This window comes from Triturus cristatus, chromosome 10 (assembly GCF_964204655.1).
Source record: "Triturus cristatus chromosome 10, aTriCri1.1, whole genome shotgun sequence".
NCBI classification, from domain to species: Eukaryota; Metazoa; Chordata; class Amphibia; order Caudata; family Salamandridae; genus Triturus; species Triturus cristatus.
The window spans coordinates 273,716,244-273,740,233 of NC_140593.1; the positions used below are offsets into that span (position 1 = coordinate 273,716,244).

General features: G+C 43.8%; 1 protein-coding gene across 2 annotated transcripts in view; it reads left to right on the top strand.

Moving 5' to 3' along the window:
* Nucleotides 1–23,990, top strand: part of PEX1 (peroxisomal biogenesis factor 1) — an 831,513-nt gene that overhangs the window by 664,178 nt on the left and 143,345 nt on the right. For both annotated transcript variants that reach the window (XM_085631051.1, XM_085631052.1), the window contains exon 21: nucleotides 12,390–12,623. In XM_085631051.1, coding sequence (XP_085487177.1) covers nucleotides 12,390–12,623 — 234 coding nt within the window. The remainder of the gene's footprint in view (nucleotides 1–12,389; nucleotides 12,624–23,990) is intronic.

Sequence of the window (23,990 nt, forward strand, 5' to 3'; positions counted from 1 at the left end):
CACTTATTCACCAACAGTCCTGTACAGTCCCTCATTCGTGTACTCACACATCATATGTACTCATACACCTATACATCCTGTAACACAATGCCACTCATCCATAGAGTTACTCACACACATAGTTACTCATGCTAATAAAGAATCAAACATCCATTTACTTGCATATACAGTTATACACACACCACCACACTTACTTCTACGGAAACTTACACATACTTAGTCTTTTAAACAATCACTTATAGAAACACATACTTATTCATACAGGAACTCTTTCAATCTCTCACTCTCACATACACTCACTTATATACACCAATAGTCACATATACTAGTTTAAAACATATGTAGTTACTAATAGAGACACTATTGAGACAGCCATTCACTCACTAACACACCCATACACACACTCTTCCACCCATACAGTCCTGCACATATGCTGTCTTCAACACATACAAACAGTGAGTCACTCATTCATGCACTTATGCACTACGTAATACCCCCCACTGAACCATACAGACACTCAGACACTCATACTGATACTCAAAAAACCAACTAATAACCTATATAGACACTCATGTTGCTGCTCACCAACCCATGCAGCCACTTATACACAAAGTGAGAGACGGATACAGGTATTTACACATTTAAACATTACTCACTTAGCCATGTATTCAATAAGATACACTTAATCAGTCAGTAATACAATCAATTTTTCAAAAACAAATCATCCATTTAGACACTTATATACTCATTTATTCTTCCATCGACCTTGAGATATATAAAACATATTTAATTTTCAGAAAAACACATATTCACTGGATGATGTCATCAGTGATGTCATCAGTGATGTCATTTGAGATGTCATCAGTGATGTCATGAGTGATGTCACTGACCATGTCATGAGTGATGCAATATGTGACGTCATCAGCAGTGCATTGCGGGCGCGCGAGTTATAGTTAGCTTAACTAACTATAACGGGGAAATTTCATTGGTTTTTTACGAGTGAAATGTCCAGCTAACTATAACGTGTGTGAAACCTATGGTTTTTTCACTGAATTTGCAAGGTTTTTTAAATGCTAATTCCTAACTATAACGTGTGTGAAACCTATGGTTTTTTCACTGAATATATATATATTTACACACATATACATATATATATATATATATATTTTGTGTGTGAGTACACTGGGACTATGATCAGCGTGAGTCCATGAGCAACAGCTGCAGTGCTTCTCTAAGATTGAGACTATTTGTCGAAACGAGTCAGAGAATGGACAGATTGTTGCTGCCCTGTGACCAATAATGCACGTTGAATTTCTAGCCGTGCTTCACCAGTGATTGCAAGTTGGCAGGATGCTCCGTTCCTTCTGTAGCTGAAGCTGCCCTGCAGGGTCGGGGCTCCCTACACAGAGGGGTTGTGTGGATTGATTTTGGGAGCATGACCCGCTCTCCCTGAAGGATCTTACCTGGAAATTAATTGAAAAAGGGGTAGAGCTAGGGAGGTAAGAGGGGTATTGAGACCACCTCTTGCGTACTGAAAATGAAGGTGCATGCTATATTTAATGATTGCAGCAACAATGAGCACGAAAATTATACAATTTTAAAAGCACAACGGACAAACTATAACTGTGATTGAAGTTTATAATGCAAATGGATAACGCACTGGACTGAGAATTATAATTTTGCATTTAAACTCATAACTAATGCTTGAAATCTTTTTGTGGTGCACTCTGGGCAATTGAGGACCCTGGGACTATGATCAATGTGAACCCATGAGCAACAGCTGCAGTGCTTCTCTATGATTAAGACTATTTGTCAAAACGCGTCAGAGAATGGAACAGATTGTTGCTGCCCTGTGACAAATAAAGCACGTTGAATTTCTCGCTGTGCTTCAGCAGTTTTCCTTTTGTGATTGCAAGTTGGCAGGATGCTCTGTTCCTGCTGTAGCTGCTCTGCAGGGTCGGGGACTCCCCACACAGAGGGGGGTGTGTGTGTGTGTGTGCGTGTGTGTGTGTGTGTAAGTAAGTAAGTAAATATATCCCACACAAAGTCCAAATATATTGTATGCTCTCAGGACAAATAGGCAGGTCACCAATGTATAATCCAAGTGTTTATTTTGTTCACGTGAACAATGCTGTGTCTACAGTCGAAACGCGTTGTGTAATAAACACTTGGATTATTCATTGGTGACCTGCTTATTTGTCCTGCGAGTGTACAATATATTTGGACTTCGTGTGGAACAATTTGTCCGGTATGCTGTGCCAGCGTTTACGCCACTCTTCACAGGTCCCCGCGCTCCGGAAAGAGCAACTTTGCTTTTGATATATATGTATATATATATATCCAACAAAGACCCCTCCGTGAAAGAAGCCAGAGGACATAGCGGGAAACGTTTCAGGAATGCTTTAATGACGGTTAGATGTGGCATAATGCATTTCGGCGTCTTGCCTTCGTCAGATGCCGCTAACTTGAACGAGAATCATCCTTCTACCACCCTTGATATCCTAAGGCCCTCCCAATCAGGGGAGGTCAGCTGGCTCCACCCATTAATCACCGTCAGCTGAAGCTCAATGTCTGTGAACTTCAGCTCCCATGGTGCAATATTCCGGTAAGTTCCGTTTGTGGAGACAAAAATGTTCAATCTCAAAATGAACGCTGTAGATCCTTAGCAAATGGTGGGGATATTGTAGATATGAAGCAGTCCCGTAGATTACAGTCCAGCATTCCCTCGGGTCCCCATCGCTCCAGCCCACAAAACCAAAGCAAAGTCAAAACGAGCCATGTAGCTGGGATTCAGTGTTCCCGCTACCCCGTGAAGTCACGGGCTGTTCCTGACAGTAGTCGCTTGCCTGTCTCAGTTCTGTGGCGGTCCTGCGATATCCGATCCCTCGGGTGAAACTGCAAAGATGCCAAACTTTTCGCAGGACACTTTGTGGAACGGGTCCTCTTAACGTGCTGCTGGCTAGCACGTAAACATATCCAACAAAGACCCCTCCGTGAAAGAAGCCAGAGGACACAGCGGGAAACGTTTCAGGAATGCTTTAATGACGGTTAGATGTGGCATAATGCATTTCGGCGTATATATAGATATATACACACACGCACACATACATAGGCTCTCATCAGGAGGCCACTGAAGCTTACACCACGCATTAGCCCTGCTATGTTACCAATGATGGTAATACAACTACTAACCATCACACTCCTACAGGTGTAAAAATTATAAGTATAGCTTAGGAGGCAAGTAAAAGTTATTTTTAATGCATATTGAATAAATATTTGACTGTTGTTGTGGTCATTTCTAAATTAGCCAGACACTGCCACCTTATGGTAGACTGTTACAAGCTCCAGTGTTGACAATTAAGTGCCAGTGCCGAACACCGGAAATCACCAAGTCAAATTAAGCACTTCTTCCCACCATATTAAGAGATCCCCACGCGCCAGGGCCTTCATACGAGCTGCCAACACTGGCCCACAGAATGCACCAAAGTTGTGCTTTGCTGGTGCGATGTTTAATGCACCCAATTGGCAAATCTTTTTGTTTTTCAATATCATACTCCCAATCTACTTCTTTGTTATTGAAAATCAAAAAATAATGGCGCTGACATGCTAGGTGTTTTCTCCAAGCCTGTGTAGATCATTTCTCTTGTTCCTGTTTACAAGCACCAGGCTTCCCCTAAACGGAAACACATACTTTAGAATGACTGGTCTGAAAAGGGCAGGCTTTCTAGTATAGATTGATCAAATATCCCATGTGTGGATAGGCTGTTGAGTCTCTGCCGGTGGAAACCTTGCACTCTAATTGGAGCTGGAGAACTGTGAATTTGAGGTGACTAATGCACCGCCGAGTAAAGAGGGGGTTTCTGCTCAACCAAGCTTTAAATGAGGGCTTAATTGATTACTTTGCAGTATCTTCTATGGGTATTACCATATACCACTATATCTTTCCACTACAGACGGATAACCAAGTTACTGCTTTTGAACCCTTGACTTTCTCTAGCTAGCTAGGGTGGGAGGTTGATGCCTACTATAGGAGGTGGTTGAGATTGGAAACTCTGATGCAGTATGGCACTATTAATGTCACTCTGTAACTTCAATATCCAGACAGTGCTATGACATCAAAACAAGTAAGACTTTTATCTACAGGTAGGTAAAGGGAGAAGTTGAAAATGAGATCTGCGCAGAGAAGACAATAACTACTAGCGTCTTCCGGGGCTAAGATACAATCCTAAATGTTTTTATAGCTGCTACCCACTAGATTGTATAGCGAACTTGTACCTACAAGGAATTGAGATTTGTTTTAGAAAATCACTCGTCCCAAAACTACAGTCCCTAAGCAAAATTAACAAGTCACTGGTGCATTCCAGGATGTCCTTCAGTTCTTGATGTTCCATGTCAATGGTCAGCAGTGAAGCTTTCTCCAGCTGTCTGTTTTTTCAATACATTATTAACTGAACACCAGCACCAGTTAATGACCCAACTGCTTACTATATTTTTCTAATGGGACAAATATAGTAGCAGGCCAGTACCCACCATGGCATCACATGTGGTACGTAAACTTTATGGCCCGTATAGCAAAACCCTCAATTTATTGTCAGAGTTTTCAGTGCCAAGGGCATCAAAAGAACTTTGGGCAACCCAATGGCTTCATCAGTTCCTGTCTGGTATTAGTGTATAGCGTTAGGGCTTGACTGCAACTTCACATGTTGATATTTTGAAATGTGCGGAGTGGAAAGATGGTTCAAACGGTTCAGCAATTAAGATGACTGTCAATGGGAGTGGATCTCGCACCCTAGGAGTGAAGACCGATTACTGCTTGCAAATTCTGGGACTATGAGAAGGGGGCAATATGACGTCTTAAAGGGTACAGACATGGGGAGTTTGTGCATGCTTGCTTGCTCGACAAAAACAGGCCACGTTGCAGCACAGTGACCCAGCTAATACTGCTCTTTGTTTTTAGTTCTTCCTGGCCTGCAGGGCTGCAGGGATCGTGTGGTTTCTGGGAGACCTATCTGTTGAGAGATCATCAATACAGATTCCCAGTCAGCTGGGCCTTGTGCAGATTTTCCTAAAATAAGCTTAGCTCCTTCTGGCAGGCTCATCCAGCTCCTTGCTGAAGGCTGCGAGTTCTCCATCTCGCCTCAGTTCACAACAGCAAGGATGGTCACAACATCATCCCAGGTGTTATGCCTATGCTGGAGGGAGAGTAGCAACTTGGTAGAGGTTCCTTTCATGGCAGCTCATTTGCTCATGTTGATGTACCTGAAGTGTCCAAGTTACTGGTTCAAGGCAGCAATTCTTTATCCAACTTTAGTTGCCAAGACAGGAAGCCAGAGCCAACAATATTGCTGCATATTTTATGAAAGGCTCAGGCACACTTCCAACCAGAAAGAAGTGAATCTCTCCTTTGTTATTCCAGGCTGTGCGGCAAAGTGATACAGGTCAAACCAGTTTGGATGGCTCTGGGTGATTTTGTTTTTTGAATATCCGATTAAACAGATTAAACAAAGCAACAAGAGAAGAGCAAGTGATGTTTTTCACTTGAGCTGATGTGTACCTACATTGAAAGAATTGAATGGCTATTAAGTGTACACCTACCAACCCTCCAACTAAAAAACACGGTTCTGAGGGGGGGGAGGGGGGGCTGTAAGGTGTATCTGTGGGTTGGCATATTCACCCTTGAGTTTCACGCTCAAGGTTATTTTATTTATGATTCTGGAACTCCAAAGAGGTCCACATAAAGTCACAGTTACATTCATGTGCATGAGATAAAATTCAAATTTACAATAATTACACATATTAAAATATTACACCCATTCCTGAGATCAGACAATCATAAACAATATCCAAGGTTCAAAAAGCTTTCATTTGACCGGATTCTAACAAACAGTAGCATAATTGCAGAGCAAAATATAAAGTGATTTTCGTGCCATCCGTGCAAGGGTTTAAAAAAATAAATATATATATAGAGACCGAGAGAGCGAGATTGAGAGAGAAACTATTTATGTACCACGGAAATACATATGACTAATACATAGAAGCTAAAAATCACCCACATAAGAAAGTATCAGCATCTACAACCTACGGACTGATGCACCTTCATATAATTTTAAAAAGCACTGAAAACAATTAAAAAATATATTACAAAATATTTAATTACGGCAGAGGTCTTCAAACTTTTGGATGCCGAGACCCCCCTGTCAACATTTTGAGGTGTAAGGACCCCCTCCTAACAAACATTTCTAAACCTGTAGGCAGGGCTACTGAAATTATGAGGCAGGTGAGGACCAAATTACGTGACTGGCTTCACTAAATTGTGTGGGAAGAAACTGTAAATGATGTTATGTGATGCTGCGTATTTTGGGATAGCATTGCTTCATTATTTTGGAATTATTTTTTTACACACAGTAACACTGAGGAAAGATTTTACCCCATCAGTACCTGTTTATAACCAAAATACAGCAATTAACATCAGAAAGATTTCTAGTCAACCTTTGTGAAGGGCCTTCCACTCCGCAGGAATACATGCTGCCACATTAGAAGCTCACCTGGCCCTGGCCGGGAGCAGCAGGGGTCCCTTAAAACCCTGGCGGTCTTCTGCAGAGTTAAGCAGTTTACACATGCCACTTTCCTCTCATCCCCTCCCTTTCCTCTCTCCTCTCCCAACCCCAGATATCTCTCTCACTTTGCAGGCCATTTTCTTTCACCCCTTTTTACAATTTCTGAACTCTCCCCATTCAACTTCTCACTTCACCTTTAATCACCTCTTGCCATTCTGTCTTTTCACTGTCCTCATCTCTAACAGTCTCTTGTATTTATCTCATGGCCTCTCTGGCCACTCTCCTCCCGTGCCCCTCATCACTTCTCATTCACCTCGTCTCTCCATTCAAATTTTTGTCTATTGTATCTTAAACCTCTCCAGTCCCCCCATTCATCTTTCACATCTCCCCTTTCTTCTAACAAAAGCCCTCACGTTTGGTTCACACTCACTTCTTGCGTGTCCACACTTCTCTTCGGCAATTCACATTTCTCCTCATCCCTGACCTCTTCAATCAAATTCTCTCACTACCTTGCTGTCCTCTCCCACCCTCTCATCGCTCCTCACCAAAGCATACGGGTCGGACCTGTATGCTCCTCTCGGCCTTTGCCGCTCTGCTTATTGTTCCCTAATTGAAGAAGGGATGAGCTGTCTGTCTTGCTGTTTTGGTGTAGGCCGTGCAGTTATGGAACTTGCACCCTCCTTTGCTTCGTTCCACCAAGAATCTATTATCCTTTAGGAAGATATAAAAACCTTTCTCTATGCTCTATAGGTTACCCCATTTGGCAGGTTCTCCTTCTGTGTGTTTCTCATTTGCCTTCAGGCAGCAGATGGTTATTAGCCCCAGGACACCTTTTGGTAACAGTAGCGCACTACAAATGTAAATTATAATAATAGGCAGAAGCAGGGGAGCCACTAGACAAGAACTTTGGGGGGGGGGCTAACACTCCCCAGCCAGGGCTGGCCCTAACACTGGTTGCACACAATGCAATAGTCTTTTGTGGTGCCCCACCCCCATTTCTTTCTTTTCCATGAATTCCCTCACTACCACTTACCAACAACGCACCTCATCTCTCTATAGCACCTTTCTGACAAACATTTCATTTTTTTATAGCGCTACTCACAGTTTACTTACTCACACTCATTTCTGTAATCTGCATGGTACATATTCTTTGTAGTAGGCACATTAACCCTCTGCACTGTGTGGGTGGCAAGAGTGCCCATGTGAGTGCATAGTGAGCGATGCAACAGTGTGAGAGTAGGGTGAGAGGAGTGACTGCAGGGTGAGTGAGGTGGCCATACGAATTTGGGTGCGGATGCAAGTTCAGAATGGGACGAATAATAATACTGGAGCTTGATAGCGCAAACAGCTACCTCAGCAACAGTGGTGTCCCGGCGCTCTAGCAGCAAGCATTGCATGCAGGGAGGTTTAGCACTGGAGCCAAGCCTAGTCAAGACTAAAGAGCCATGTCTTCCGCGCTTTTCTGAAAAGAATGAATATATGATTACTGATGGGCTTGTTTGAGTGAGTTGCATATTGAGCAGTGAGGGGGACAGGTGAGTGAAGTGTCACATGAGTGCAGGGTGAGTAGTGTGCTCGTGTGACTGCAGGGTGAGGTATAGGGTGAACAGCGCAAGTGCATTGTGAGTGCAGAGTGATCACTGTGAGTGCAGGGTGAGCGGGTGAATGGTGTCAGTGCATGGTGATCAGTGTGAGTGCATTGTGATCGCTGAGAGTGCAGGGTGAACGTGAAAGTGAAGGGTGAGAATGAGGAGTGAACTGTCTGAATACAGGGTGCATTCCGAGACACTTGAAGTAAGTCAGCATGTTATTGACGGCGGCGTAGGGTTTAAGATCTAAGTTAAACTATTGCTATTATGGCATTAATCGGGGATCGAGGGTGGAGGAAATAAATAATGTGCTGATCCTGCAACAAACTTCCAGTCCTATGGTTAGGGTTGCCAGCAGATTATTTTGATGGCCCAGTCGGTACAAAAATAAGCAGTCACCTAAAGCTGTATTTTAAGCACTTATCTGTGCATAGAACAGCAAATATAAATAGAAAGCACTTTTAATTGTGTTCTAGGGCTGCCTCAATGATCCATGACTGATAATTAAAGAGAACAAAGACAGAAAAGTGACAAAATAAATGACTACATTCTTTTTTATTTATAAGGCTATTTAGTGTGAAGAGGAGGCCTTTGCAGGCTCTTTAAACATGGCAGGTATTTTTCTTTTGGCAACCCTACTTTATATTCCTTTTCATGAAATGCATTCTCACACTTCTTCAGTAAATGTAAAATACAAATGTAAGGAATAGGCAGAGTGGGGACGCAGGGTGTACTGGAACCAGGAAAAAACACTAAGCCTCTGTAACCAGTTTACAAAGGCATCTAAATATGCAAATGGTCTTTAAAGACCTGTGAAAAACTCGGACGGGCGTGCCGGAGATAAGACTCCAGACACTGCCCAGCTGAGTCTCCAACAGCTCGAGTTGCACTGCAGCAGCCCGGGCTGACACACAGGACGGGGGAAGAGGGGGGGCTGAAGCCCTTGGGCCTCAGAAGTGTGACTGGGAATGCGCGACCCCCTTTGCATCGCTCCATGGCACCACTGGGGGTCGCGCCCCACAGTTTGAAGACCCCTGCATTAGGGGGATCATAAAGTGATTGTAGTACTGCTGAGGGAATAAATAGATCACTGTTAACAAATTGGCCTCTGCCAGTTCTGCCAACATAACAATGTAGGAAAGTTAAATAATACGGAAGAAGACATTTTACACTTTTATTGGAGGTCTTTCGTGCTAAGATTCCTCCCTCCTTGCTGTATGGTTCAGAACTGATTGGTGTATCGAGATGGGGCTTTTTGAAAACAGTGAAAGGACAAATTCTTAGAAGACTGGCCTCAGTTAATCCGGCATTCACTGTGGTTACCCTTTGGCTAGAAAAGCACCTGGGCACAGGACCTCGCAAGGGTAGTGCGTTGGGCTGTGGATCTAGCAAAGGTTCTGGTTGCAACAATAATTTTTAGATGGTCTAAAAGAAAATTAATTAATCTATAGAAATGTTATGATTGTGATAGATTTGTTGCAATTAGACCAGTGATTGATTTTTTTCTGAAGTCGCACCAATTAAAAGCTACTTTGAAACAGGTCACCTGGTCCTTAAGTTTTCGTATAGACCGGGAAGTCTGTACTTTAAAGAAGGGCTACCATCCGGCTATTGATTCTTGTTTGATAAATAAAGTGCAGGCTTGTATTTCATGGAATCTGCTGCAGGTAGTGCACCGCTTTTGGTTACTGTGGAGGCATGGCATGCTTCCTTTAAATCCCCTCCTGGCTGTATACTTAATTTACGTGATATCATTAAACTTCACATGCCATTTATACACTGCCTCCACACATATTCCATCAAAGGCAAGACATTAACCAGAGAGGACCGGCAGGCTTCCTCCAGGGCCAGCAGGCATTCTCCAGGGCCAGTAGGCATTCTCCTAGGAAGTAGTTCAAGTAAAAAGGCCTGTTCTCTTGCACTACTATTCCACTACTAGCCATCAAATAGCCTGGGTTGACAGGGGCAGTAGCTACACTTACTCAGAATCCATGATATACATTGGATGTACCCCTGACATATTGTGGAGCACTAATGATAAATAGTGCAGAAAAGATGGAGCTCCTCAACTGGATAGATTCACATGAGTCACATTCATTGAAATTACACTAGGGCAATGTGGGCTCCCCGACCCCTACACTTACCTGGTGGAAACACCGGGAATCCTTCCTTGTTGCTCCCGGAGCGCCGTCAAAGCCTGCAACAGAAACAAGAGTGGAAGGGCTGGATTTGATACCGGCACCACTGAAAGTGAGAAAGGACTTTCCCTTTCAGGTTCGAAGGGGCAGGGCGATCCGCCTAAAAGTGAGGATGGGCCAGAAGATTGGCGCGCAGCAGGATGCCGCAGGAATCCGACAGCAGGAGACCAAAGGGACCAAGCAGGAGGTCGTGGACAGAGGAGGAGACTGCACAGCAGGAGAGCAGTGAGCAGGTGCCCCGGTGTCCGATGACCTCAATGAGCCCTCAGAGATGTGAACGGAGGATTGGTGGATGCCGCCAGAGGAGACTTGCATGCCGGCCACAACTCATGAGAGTTGTGGCAAAGCACCATCCGGAGGAAAGACCTGTGAGGGGAGAGAAGAAAGAAAATTAGGTTAGCACTGGATCTAGAAGAAAGGTGTTCCTTAATTCATCCTGTTATATGTGTGTTACAAAGTATCTAATAAAAAGCCACAATTAGTAAATCTAACCTGCCTCCGAAGCCATATATCCGCCCATCCCTCCTACAGGTGGTGTCAGAAGTGGGATTAGGGGATATAAAGGCTTTAACTCATGGCATGGCCGAGAGCCAGCAATGACTGGAGAAAGTCGTGGAGAAATTCATAACCACTGCCGTGGAGGAGAGGGAAACCTTACAGAAAGCTATCATCAACCAGTTGGAAAGTCTTTAGACGTGGCCCAGACCCCAAGATGCGGCCATTGGACGCCTTGTCGATGTGTTAGGCCAACAGAGGGGGCATACCGCCATGCCTTCAGTAGTTTTACAAAAATATGTGGGGGGGAGAAGACCCTGATTAATGAAGAAATAAGAGCCACAAGCTGTTTCACTATGTAGGCCATGTAGACCTTTTCCTAAGTAAACTGATACGGTATTAAAATCTATATTTCATATCACTTAAAAAGCAAAAGTGTTTCAGGGATTTTTTAATATGTCATCTGTCCCCGATATGTCTAGGAGCCACCATATGATTTATTCTCGAACAACCAGCTTCAACAACCCAAACCATATTCATAATCCAAACCTTTTATGACAGAGTCCAGTATTCTAATTATTTCTCAATAAGTTTGTGTCTTGCGGTCTTCACCACAAGATACGGCAAGGACATATTGGGAAATGATTTAACTACTGGACACGGACGGAAAAGACTAGGATTATTAAAATGGTTTGGATTTTTGAAGGTGGTTGTTCTCTGGAATAAATCATATGGTGGCTATTAGACATATCTGGGACAGATGACATTATTGAGTACTGAATCACTTTCCTGGATTCATTTTGGTTAGGACCTGATGAAGTCTTCTGTAAAGAAATTACAGTGAGACGAAACACATGTTGGCTACGATCTTATGGCTATGAGTTTTGTATTATAATTTTGCTGAATCCACATGAAGATTTAATTTAATTGAAAATAAAGAGAAACCAACATTTACAACGTTACATGGACTATTAAGTCTTAGGATATTTACTTGGTGCTCAGGATCTTTTTTGTGAATTACGTTTTGCGTGCGCTTTTTGACTTCATACTTGGAAGGGTTTAGCAACTCCATTTCTGACACTCCAATACATGCTTGGTGCATACACGGTTCTGGACTTTGAGATATATTATCTTGGTATGCAAGGCACTTTGCCCATTACTGATTTCATCCCACTGCGTTCCTCACATATCTGATGGTGAAACATGGTGGTCCATTGGTTTAGCCCCTGAGATTTGACACCTGGTGTGAATTGTTTTAGATTTTATACATGGGTGGGTGTTGGAACACATGCTTGTATGCATGAGGGGGTATTTGTAGCGCATGACTCTACATAGAGCGCAAAGGAGCAATGAAAAAGTTTGTGAGTCCTGAGGAATTATTCAAGATTGTTTACAGTGAGATAATGGACAAACCATTTTGGACAAGACAGTTCATAATTACTGCAAGACAAAATAAACTTTAAGATCTTCTGTGTAATGCAGTATGCCTGTGTCGTCAATGGGGATTTATTATTAATTTAGATTTTTTTTACATTTTCATTGTATTTCAGGATACAGGGTCTGGTTCGGATAGTGACATCAGCTTGTCATCTATGATTTTTGTTAACCACAGTAGTGGATCTGATGATTCAAATGGAGATGGAGAAAGTGGCTTAGACCATTCCCTTATGTCCTTGGAAACTTCAGAACCACCGCTTCCTGGAGAGCCTCGATCCAACATGTGGCGCCTTTACTTCGGAAGCTCCTATGAATCAGAGCTTGGAAATGGGACGCCTTCTGATTTGGTAATTGACCACAATATTACACCTTTGTGAGACTGGCTGTCTTAAATGCGTTATGACTTATTCCCACACTATCCCACTACTCTTTCCTCTTCTACAGTTTTGCCACCAAAATATCTCTTCGGTGTTTTATCGGAACTGCTTTTGAGAGCCTTAAAGTAAATACTATTCTGTAGGATTATCACATAAATTGTTAAACTTTGTGTTGCTGAACTTCTAGCGAGAGTTTTGTGCAGCAGGCCCACCTATGCTTTTGCATCATCAGATATGAAAACAAAAACCCACCCATGTTTATCAGATATCAATAGCATGGGATAGTGATTAGGACATTGAAAACATTGAGGGCATTGAAATCAGACCTGGGTGAAATTTTTATTATGCAGGAGTAATTGGAGTAATTCTATGTTACTCTTTTGACGTGTAATTGCTGAGAATTATGCAGTTACTCCCATTCGCATAATGTGCCTAATTTGCTACAAAAAGTCTACTGTAGGAGCCCAGGGACAATCAAATTAGCAAGTGTGAGCGGATGCTGCTCTTCATGTTCTGTTGAATTTAGCAATATTTTGGAAGTGAGGGTGCATTTTGCACTAATACGCTCTACTCGTAATTCCACGTAATCTCACTTATTTTTGCTATAATTTTGTGTAATTGCGCTACAGCCGATTACACAAGTTATGCGCACCCCTAATTGAGATCTTGAGTCTGTGGTAGCCAGCAAACGTTTCCGATTCTCTGTGTCCCCTGTGTGAAATCCAACTTAAATGCAGACAAGACTGAGTTCTTCTAATAGGTAGCCTTACAACCTCCATAGTGGATCTCACCATTAGTTTCTCACAGGCTCAAAATATTTCTAATAATTTTCTAGATTTTTAAATTAAAGCTTTGAATTGATAGCATTTACTAGTGGATGCAAATCAGCCAGCTATAAAACAAATTTGAACAGAAAATCACCCATCGTAAGTAATAATGTAAAAGGTATTTTGTATCCACTTTATTCTTTGATCTCTCTACCAGTCTTTACTATATGTATCATGCCATCCATGATTGATTCTTAGTTTATCAAACGTGGTGAGAATTGTTTTGGGGATTGTAAATGGCATGGAATTTAAAGTTGATATTATACGTGAATGTTGCAGTCCAGCTCAAATTATGCAGCCCTTAGGCAAGTGGTTGAACTTTGTGTATTAAGAGAAATGTGTTTTTTCACGATGAAAATTAATTTGTATTCAATGGCAAAAACAATCTATATAAACTCATACTGTATTAGAGGAGAAAGGAAATGGATTAGTATGCAGTCTAATCTAAGACTAAACTACTACTACTATCTTGCTGCTCTCCCATAAATTGCCATTAGCTGTGTGCCCGTACAAGGTTCATTCTAACCATGCTTGAGACTACCTTTCTTGGGAGAGTGTTGAAAACAAAACTCTGCAAGGGAAGCCTTTGACGCGCAAGTATCTCCATTTGGGACTTTCCCTCCCTTCAGAGTAGGACCCCTGTTAGGAGAGGTTGAATCAGGTTAACCTTTACTATCAGAGGAAGGGATTATTGAGCATCCAGCCATCCTAAATACCTGACGGAGACCCCAGAACACCAAGAAGATCAGCTGGATTGAAGCTGAGAACGCAAAAGGTTACATAAATAACTGGATGTATCCTGAAAAAATAAACACAGCAAAACAGACCAAAGAGAAAATCCCTTACTGTGAGAAAACCGAAAAGGACAAAAAAAATGGGCAACACAATAATCTGGTGAGAACTGACTGAAGCTGAGAGCCTCAGCTTCCTAACAGCACATTGCCAGACCTCTACTCCATATTGTTTTGGTGTTAAATGTTGGATCTACCTAATCTCATCTGAAAGTGCACCCGTAACCATTGAGTCTGCGAAGGAAAAACTCCTGCTCCTTTCCACAGGACTGCTCCCTGCGAGTTTTCAAGCTGTTATACTGCATGTAAGTCCTGACACACAAAATTTACAAGCTTTGCAATCAGTTCCAATATTTAGATCTATTGTGGCTATAAACAATGCCATGCCATTTATTCTAGAGCCTTTAAAAAATGATGATACGGAGCCTAACTTATGGCACTGTACCAGTCTCTTTGTGATTGCCTTCTAGACCAGGACAAATTACGTCTGCTTCTTCTAGACAGTCCTGAAACTTGCTGATAAATAATTTACCAAATATATTGGCTGGTGATTCAAAGACTGACTTGGCCTGCGGGTTTGGATCATTCCTATCTCATTTCTCGTTGTTTGGTAAAGTGTAGGCACCTTTCCAATGAACATTTCTTCTGTAACTTTTACCTTTTGGGGAAATAGAGACCCAAATAAATTCTTTCCTCTTAAAAAGATTAATTAAGGTCCTTTGCCCATCCTCCATGAAAACTGCTCCTAAAATATTAAGCAACTCACATAATCAACCTAGGTTGACCATATCGGGTACATATATGGACTGGAATGAAAAAAGATAATTTTGTGTCAAGTTTGAAGTGACAGGGCTATTCAGTCTGCTTATTTCCATATCTACCTTTAACACCCAAATCCTGGTGGGGATCCTCCTACGTAAGGGCTACCCCTATGTGATTAACACTATATGGACCGACCCACAGGGTAGATATGTTGCTTGCTCGGGTTGCTGGGAGGGGAGGGTCCTCAATGTGCTCTCTGTGTACGCCCCGCCGGGCCTTCAGCGTCAGACTTTAGCAGACGTGGGGGCGTTCCTTGTGACCTTGCCCGAGGGTGTCCTGGTGATGGGCGGGGACTTTAACTTGACGATGGACGGCACCATGGACCGCGCCCCGACTCGACGAGGCGCTCCACAGGGCTCACAACTACGCAATTTTACTGACGCCTTAGGGCTGGTGGACATCTGGAGATGGTCGCATCCCCGAGACAAACTATACTCTTTCCAGTCGGGGGTTCATGGCAGTCAATCACGGCTTGACTACCTGTTCACCCAGGCGCAACAAATTCAAAACTTCCCTGAGTCAGCGTGTTTAGCACGGGGAATATCCAACCACTCCCCGGTAACAGCTACCTTTGGAGCCCATGGGGCAAGGCAGCCGGGCCCCATTATGATCCAACCCTGGTTACTAAAAATCCCACACATCAAGGATTCCCTGCGGCAAGACACTGATAATTATTTTGAAGAGAATACTGGATCGGTGGCGTCGGCGAGAACGCTATGGGGCGCATACGGGGCAGTTATTAACCTCTTCAGTGCCCCGCCCTTTCCCCGCCCTGTGCCGGGCGTTGCATTAGCGGGCGGGGTTTATGACGAGATAGTCTCGTCATGGGCACAGCGCAACCGCGCTCCATGACGAGACCATCTCGTCATGGGCACTGAAGGGGTTAAGGGAAGGGCGTTATCCGCGATGATGGGACATAGGGCTGAACGTAGGCGTCGAGTCAGCGAGCTCGAAGCAGAAATACTTCACCTCGAGCGCGAGGTTTCACAGACCTCATCCCATGAGACCCGACACACACTCAATGTCAAGAGACAAGATTATAGGCAACTACTCCTCGAAGACGCTAATCGACGCGCCCTTGCTACCTGACACAGAATATATGAGTTAGGGGAACGCACTGGGAAATTGTTGGCATGGTTGGAATGCAAGGAGACAGCAGCGCGATGAGTGGGCGCGATCGAAGGGCCGGACGGCGTACTGATCACTGACCCCCGAAACATCGCCGAGACATTTGCAGCATACTACGAGCAGATCTACACTACACCACAGCACTCACAAGCGAGGTGGGCGGCAGATCTCCTGGCCACTATTGACATCCAAGGGGTTTCGCAGCGGGATAGGGAGGCGCTGGAGGCGGATATCTCGGTGGAGGAGATCCAAAAAGCCATACGGGATACCCGGTCCGGCAAGGCCATGGGCCCCAACGGACTCCCGATAGAACTCCTGAAATCTATGGCTGTGAGGCTTGCGCCCCACTTACTAAATTTGTATAATGAGTGTTATGAGACTGGTACCCTTCCAGCAGATATTCGTACCGCCACTATAGTGGTTATCCGTAAGCATGGTAAACCAGCGGATGACTGCGCATCGTACCGACCCATCTCCCTGATCACTGTTGAGGTCAAAATATTGGCCAAATTGCTGGCCAATCGTCTGCTTCCATATCTTACTGGATTGATCCACCCCAATCAGTCAGGATTCATGCCAGGCCGTAATACGGCACGCAATCTCCGTCGGGTGCACGGGGCACTTGGTCGGGCCGCAACACTTCAAGAGGAGACGCTTCTGCTCGCTCTCGACGCCAAAATGGCATTTGACACGGTGGCTTAGGAGTATCTCTTCGCGGTCCTGGCCCGGATTGGATTGGGACCCCGGCTGATCGGATGGATCAGACTATTATATAACTTGCCTTTGGCCCACATATCAGTTAACAATCACCGCTCGGGCTCCTTCTCCCTATGCCGCGGCACGAGACAGGGTTGTCCGTTGTCGCCGCTTCTCTTTGCTTTGGCTCTTGAGCCACTCGCGGTCTGGATCAGGGGTGACCCTGAAATCAGAGGCTTTAAATGGACATCAGAACATGAAGACCGTATATCCTTATACGCAGATGATATTTTGTTGTATCTGGCCTCCCCGGCGCGCTCGATCCGTCGGGTTCTGCATATTTTCCATATCTTTGGGGCCCACTCCGGTTACCAGATTAACTGGTCCAAATCCCAGATGTACCCACTCTGGGGTGACCCACCAAACAATCCCAAAGGCTACACCATACCGGTCGCGCCACAGGTTTTCCAATACCTCGGTATCTTCATAACATTAGATTCCAAGCTATTCTATGAGCGAAACTTACTGGGCCCATTACTGAGATTTAAAGCAGATGTGGTTCATTGGAAGACATTGCCCCTCACACTATTGGGTCGTGCATCACTATTTAAGATGCTGGCCCTCCCACGCTTTCTCTATGCATTGCAAAATACGCCCTATCCAATTCCTGAATCTTATTTTTCACAGATCGAGGCTGCCATTAGAGACTTGTTATGGGATGGTGGACAGCCCCGAATCGCGATGCAGAAACTTACCATGGGGTGGTATGATGGTGGAATAGGATTGCCGGATCTGCGACTTTACTACCAGGCATCGCAATTGGTAGCAATTAACCAGTGGGTGTTTGGGTCCCATGATGATCCCAATTTCCGTACCGATCGATGGCTCCTAGGGAGGGGGGGGATATAATAGAGCACTATATTCAAACTATAAAAAACTCAATCTAACTGGTCTGACTGCCCGGACGGTGGAGATATGGCACAGGCTCCAGCGGCGCATGGGTTGGTATGGGCGGTTGACTAAGGCCACCCCACTCTGGGAGGCTGAGTACCTGCGCAGGGTTTGACAAATGGGACTTGATCGGTATCTCGACGGTGGGAGATGTATGGGTCAAGGGTAAGAAGGCGACATTTACGGAGCACCAGCTTAAATACCAGCTCGCACCGTCAGAGTAGTTTCGCTACCTTCAAATTAGTCACGCTATCGACGGCGCCCTTCCTGCTGATGCCCCCCTCCCAGACTATTCTCCTTTGGGGGATAGGCTGCTGTTGGATCCAATGGACCGCAAGGCTATCTCCCTGACATATAAGAAGTTAATTAATAATAGGACCGACCCAATGCGGAAAATTAGGACTCGCTGGGAGACGGACTTGGGGGACATAGCTGACGAGGACTGGACAGAAGCGTTGGCTTCCCCTAGGGAGGTTGCAATGCCGATGCGACTTCGCCTTGTTCAGATTAAAATTTTACATCGTGTATATTTTGATGCAGAATTGTTGTGTAAATTGGGAAGGCGATTGGACACGCTCTGCCTGCGGCACTGTCACCAGATAGGTACATTTTTATACATTCTATGGGCATGCCCTAACATTCAGTAATACTGGATAGACGTCACCCGGCAGATGGCGAGGTCCATAGATAAGGCCTTAACCCCCTCTCCCCAGCTCTGCCTCCTCAACATTTGGGAAGCTACAGACCTGACTCAGGCGGAGCAAGAGTGGTCGGCCATGGGGTGGGCCATCGCAAAAAGGAACATTGCCCAGAAATGAGGGGTGGATACCGTGCCGCACTTGCGTGCATGGGCCACTGATATGGATCAGGCCATGGTGGCGGAGAAAACAGTATACAAAAGTAGAGGATGCCCCCGGAAATGGGATCATAAGTGGGGACGTTGGACCAAATATCAGGGGGACATCTTTATTTCTCCTACTGTGGAACTGAGGAGGGAGAGACTGGCTGCATTGGACAAGGCTGGGGCAAGCGAGGTGACCTGAAGCCTCCGGGCCACCGGACATATGCTGTGGGCGGGGGGTTCCCCGATCCCTGTGGGTGCACAGAACCGTCTTTAGGCTGCCTTGCTAATTGGTTTGGCTGGTTGCAGGCCGCCCTGAATATATGGCTTGTAGTCTCCAATGCCCGAATGTACACTTCGCCAGGGATGGGGTTAATTAAGTGTCATTATTACGGCTCTGCTGTGATTTTTGTTTTTAATAAAAATTGTTTCCAACTCCCAAATCCTGAACATTCTCCAGATTTACCATTGTAAGCCCAGAGTCCACCAATGCAACCTGAGCCTGTGTGCAAAGGGGGTTATTGCTGACTCACTAGCAACATTTTTGAGTGGGGTGCTCCTCCTTTTTGAAATCTTTAATGGCCTCAGCAGCAATGTGCATAGCAAATGTAAATTCTGCTAATCCGATTCTTTCTAATCCTTCCATCTAGAGTAATTCAATCTGATTTATCTCCTCCTCTGTGTACCCAATATTGGACACTATCAGGCTAGTAAACAGCTTTGAGTTTATTAAACTATATTAGTCTGGTACTCAGAACTTTATCTGTCATAGCCATCCACTTTTTGCTTCTGAATGATGACTGCGATTGCTGGGTTATTGTGAATGAAGACTGTGGTTGCTGGGTTATTGTGATGCTATACTATAACTTTTCTGTTGTCAATGAGGTTTATTTTGAAGGCCATGGAGCTTCATGGTGTTGGAGGCAAAGAGGTTTGATTGGCACGCTACCTTTAAATGTGGGTGGGTGAGTTACAGTTGTGGGCAGCGTTTCTCACCTTTGGCGAGGTCTATAGTTCCCAAGCTAGGGAAGGGAATTGGTGTGAGATGCATTTTATGAGGTCTGTTGATGTGGTCTGTAGTTCTTATGTTGCGTTAGAAAACTAATTTGAGGTGCAATTTATCTCTTTGGGTAGCATGGGTCTTCTTCTGATCACTGTTACCCCTGGTACCATATCAGCTTGACATCTTAGAAATAGGTCAATGCACTTTTAGGACATGATGGGTACAAATACTTTGATCTGTTTGTCAGTGCTAGGCTTAAGCTCTTTCGAAATGTAATTTCCACTGATGACTTTTAATAAATATTTTCCTTATTAGTCTGCTCAACTGAAAAATACTTTGTCTCCTTAAATAATCTTATGCTGGGTCTGAAACAGTGTTTACAACGCTGGTAATACCACGCGGGTAGGTTATTACGCGGACGTTACATCTTCCGCGTTGTTACCACGCATGGCATTACATCGCAAGTCGTTTCAACTACTTCAGCTAGATGGCTCGCAATACCAGGGAATGTGTTGGATTTTAAATCCAACACATTCCCTGCTGTTGCGCTAACTGGAGTAGGAATAGTAATTTATACTATTCCTAAGTCCAGCGCGCCATCTAGCGCAAGTCGTAGAAACGACTTGCGATATAAAGCCATGCATGGTAACAACTCGGACGATGTAACGTCCGCGTTGTAACCTACTGCGGGGTAATGGATGGCGTAGTAACGTCATACATTCATCTGAAACAGTTGATGGCTGATAGTGAAATGTTTGTGAAATGCTTGTAAGAGGGTACTAGATGACTCTACCAAATGATTCACCACAGAGTACATAAAAGGGCCAAGATATGGGGTTTCTAGTTAGTGACTCACTCACATTTCATAAGCGGTCTCTGAAATCCAACATTTGTTATTTTTGAAGAATACATGTTACTCCATCTCAGCCAGCAAGATGTGATCAGAACTGTAGCCTAGTTTTCAGTATGATCTAGGATTTTCCACCAGCTTGAAGTCTTATCTGATTCGATTCCAGTGACTACGATTTATTGGAGCAGTAGCAAATTCATCAGTTGATTTATAATCTTCTGATGCCTTCCAACCTCAGTATGGTGGCACCAGAGATTCCCTTGATTGATGATTTCACATGTATGTTGCGCTCTTGGCACAGTTGCAAATGAGGATTCTGCTATTTCATCTTGCTTCAAATTCGGGACAGCCTCTGGAACCTCAGTCAAACAAATTGCAATTCCCAGTCATGTGTTGGTCTCTTCATTGGTAAAACCTGGAACTAAACATTTTAAAAGAGCTGCTACGCTCTAATTGTGCATTGCGGAAAAAAACTTCAAATATGTAGGGTGTGAGCACAATCGGACAAAATATTAAGTTCAGTCACCTGGTGCTCAAGACCATTTACCTGACATTTTGATACTTCCTTCCTTTCTGCCAGGGGAAAGTAGTTTAGGTACCTCTGGTCAAAACTGCTCCCCTCGGTTATTAGAGCAAACATGAAGGGACAAGGTTTAACTTTTTACTTGCGCTTTGGAACTGGACTTATCATTTTTCTGGTTATGTCCCACATGGAAGAAGTTGCAGAAAAGTGACGTAGAGGCTGATCCTCAAATCAACCTCATCATGCTCTTTGTGAGTTGGAGATAAGATCCAAAGTGCTAAAAATAGGTTTGATTTTAAAACTGAGGGCACCTTTAAAAATAGATCTTTTGCATTGGAAAGCAAAACCCTTGGGTTGCAGTTTGTCTCATGTATGGGAAAAAGAAAACATTTTTGGGGAGATGTTCCTCATCTAGATTAGTTGGAGAAAGCTTCTTTAGGTTTTCCTCTGATCCAAATAATTGAATGAAATATTTTGATATTAAAGATATCCTTCAACTCCAGAGTAATACTGATAACATGGATCACCCTATTTTAGTCTCACCAATTTTGTTTCTTGGAATTCATGCTTCTTTTCCTGAACATCTGAGTAATGATTCTGAAGAATTTGAGTGTTCTGATTATTAAAAGGGGATGTGCAGGTCAATTATTAACCCCACCATCCCATTTCTGAACTTGAGAGACTGGTTCTTAACAGAAAAACAAAAAAGCTATGCTCTTCTACATCTCACCTCATAAATGATTGCAATTACTTGTACAAGTAAGTAAGGACCAACAAAGATGCAAAATAGACCAAGGGACATGCTTTACTACCGGAAATTGGGAAGAAACCTATCTCTCTTACACATTCAATGACTCATCACTCATTGGTAGGGCACTGTGATAAACATTGATTCCTGCAATTACAGATAGCCCCAATAACTTACCTTAATACTTCAAATAGCTCTCTTTCGCTAAAATGAAGTAAGGAGGCATCACTTTTTCTAGGCCTTCAGTCCAGCCATGAGGGGAACTCTGCCTCATTGGTTATGATCACTTCTGCTACAGTGATCTAACGGAGATTCATATAAATCAAGAATACATTTCTATGGTTTTAATGTTCCTTCCAGAAAAGACAGTCTCGTTCAGATTTCTGATGATCTGGTTGTGACTTGCAGTGGTTAAATTAAAGAAATAAAGCATCTGAAACTTCCATTGCCAGGTGAATAGTCATTTATACTTCGAAATTATATGGCTTCTCTTAGACTTAATACTAGTTCCACCACAGTGAAAGCAGTGCGGGTGGCTTTACAAAAGCACATCCCCATTATCGACACTTGTATGGCCACAACATGTCCATTCTCCCTATTTTCTGTACCATATGGATGCATCTGCAAGCTCAGATTCTGCTTATATCCAGGTAGTTCTGCACTATTTCTTTCCATTAAGCTTTATGGACCCTGTTTTGTCTCCCGTTTATGTATCATGTCTGAAACCAGGTTTAATCGAATTGGGAAGAAGATAGAGCAGTAAGGAAAGATTACGTTCCAAGTGAGTCTTGTGCTCAGTCTTTGTTTTTCCTCATACACTTTCCCACTCACAGCATGTGCTACTATAGATAATTGGATGAGGGCAGTTAGTGAATTACAGACACATACAGCAGTGCGTTGGCATGCTGAGGGAAACACTCAAAAGCACCTAAAAACTTGATTTAAAGAGACTGCATTTGCTTAGAGGTGCCCTCCTGTCCTCGTTGCAGGTACAGATCATTCTCAACCGTCTGTGAAGGAGGGAGAACCAGGGCTAAGTTTACAGTATGGTATATAAAAGTAAATTATTTTTTTAGCATCGTATTTCCACATACAAAACACAAGAAAGGGGGTCTGATGGTCCAGCACACATCCTCCCAGTCTAAAATATGTGTACAGTACTGCTGTATAGGTCCTTAGATCCAAATGCTGGGTTTAGGACCGAATATAGGTCAACGGAAATATCCTCAATAGGATATATGGACCCGCACCCACTGAATTGCATGCTAAATCATTGGGTAAGCTCCTCGTTGGACGGGCGCTGCAATGTCCAACGGGTCTCTCGATGGGGCTCTTTACCAGAGATTCTTTCTCCAACAGCATCCAAATCCCCATTATTCTTAATAGATGTTGTTAAGAGTTAAATAGAATGGAACTCTTAAGGTAATAATGATCCTCAAGTTCTTTGCAGGTTGGACATGTTTCTTGCCGCATGGGGTCAATGGCAATCCATCAGTACCATAACATAGAACGTGATCTAGTAAGGTGGGCACCCCAATAAGGTGTATTACCTCAATCATCTCCCCTAATAGGGAAGACGAAAATTCCTTAAAAATGAAAAAGACTAAATGTCTGGCGCCTTAGGAAGTCGTGGGGTGAGACTTTCAAACTGTAATAAGTTTTTGAAGTAAGTCCCCACCATTCGCCTATATGCCTCACTGTACCAAAGGTATATAGGGGAGAACCTTGACTTGATCTTTGCACCACTGCCAACGTTTTTGCTCATTGGAGTTTACAAGGAGTCTCTCACTCTGGGATGCATTCTGTCTCGAGTGCACTCCAACATACAGTACACCTTTCCACCTATACCTCTCCTTTCTTGAGTTTTAAAGAAGATTAAGAATGGCCAGGCCCAAGTCATCCTAGTAGCATCAGACTGTGCAAGGAGATTGATAGCCAAGATTCCTGGGGCTGAGCATCTGTCCACCATTCAGGCTGCCCCTTCGTGAGGATCTCTTCTCGCAGCTGCAGGACAGGGTCTTGTGCCCGAACCAGCGCACACTCCAAATCTGTGCTTGGATATTGAGCGACAACAGTTGACTGCCTTTGACCTTCCTCCCAAATTTGTTGATGTTATCTTGGCAGCTAGGCGTCTCTTGACAATATCTGTTCACACCT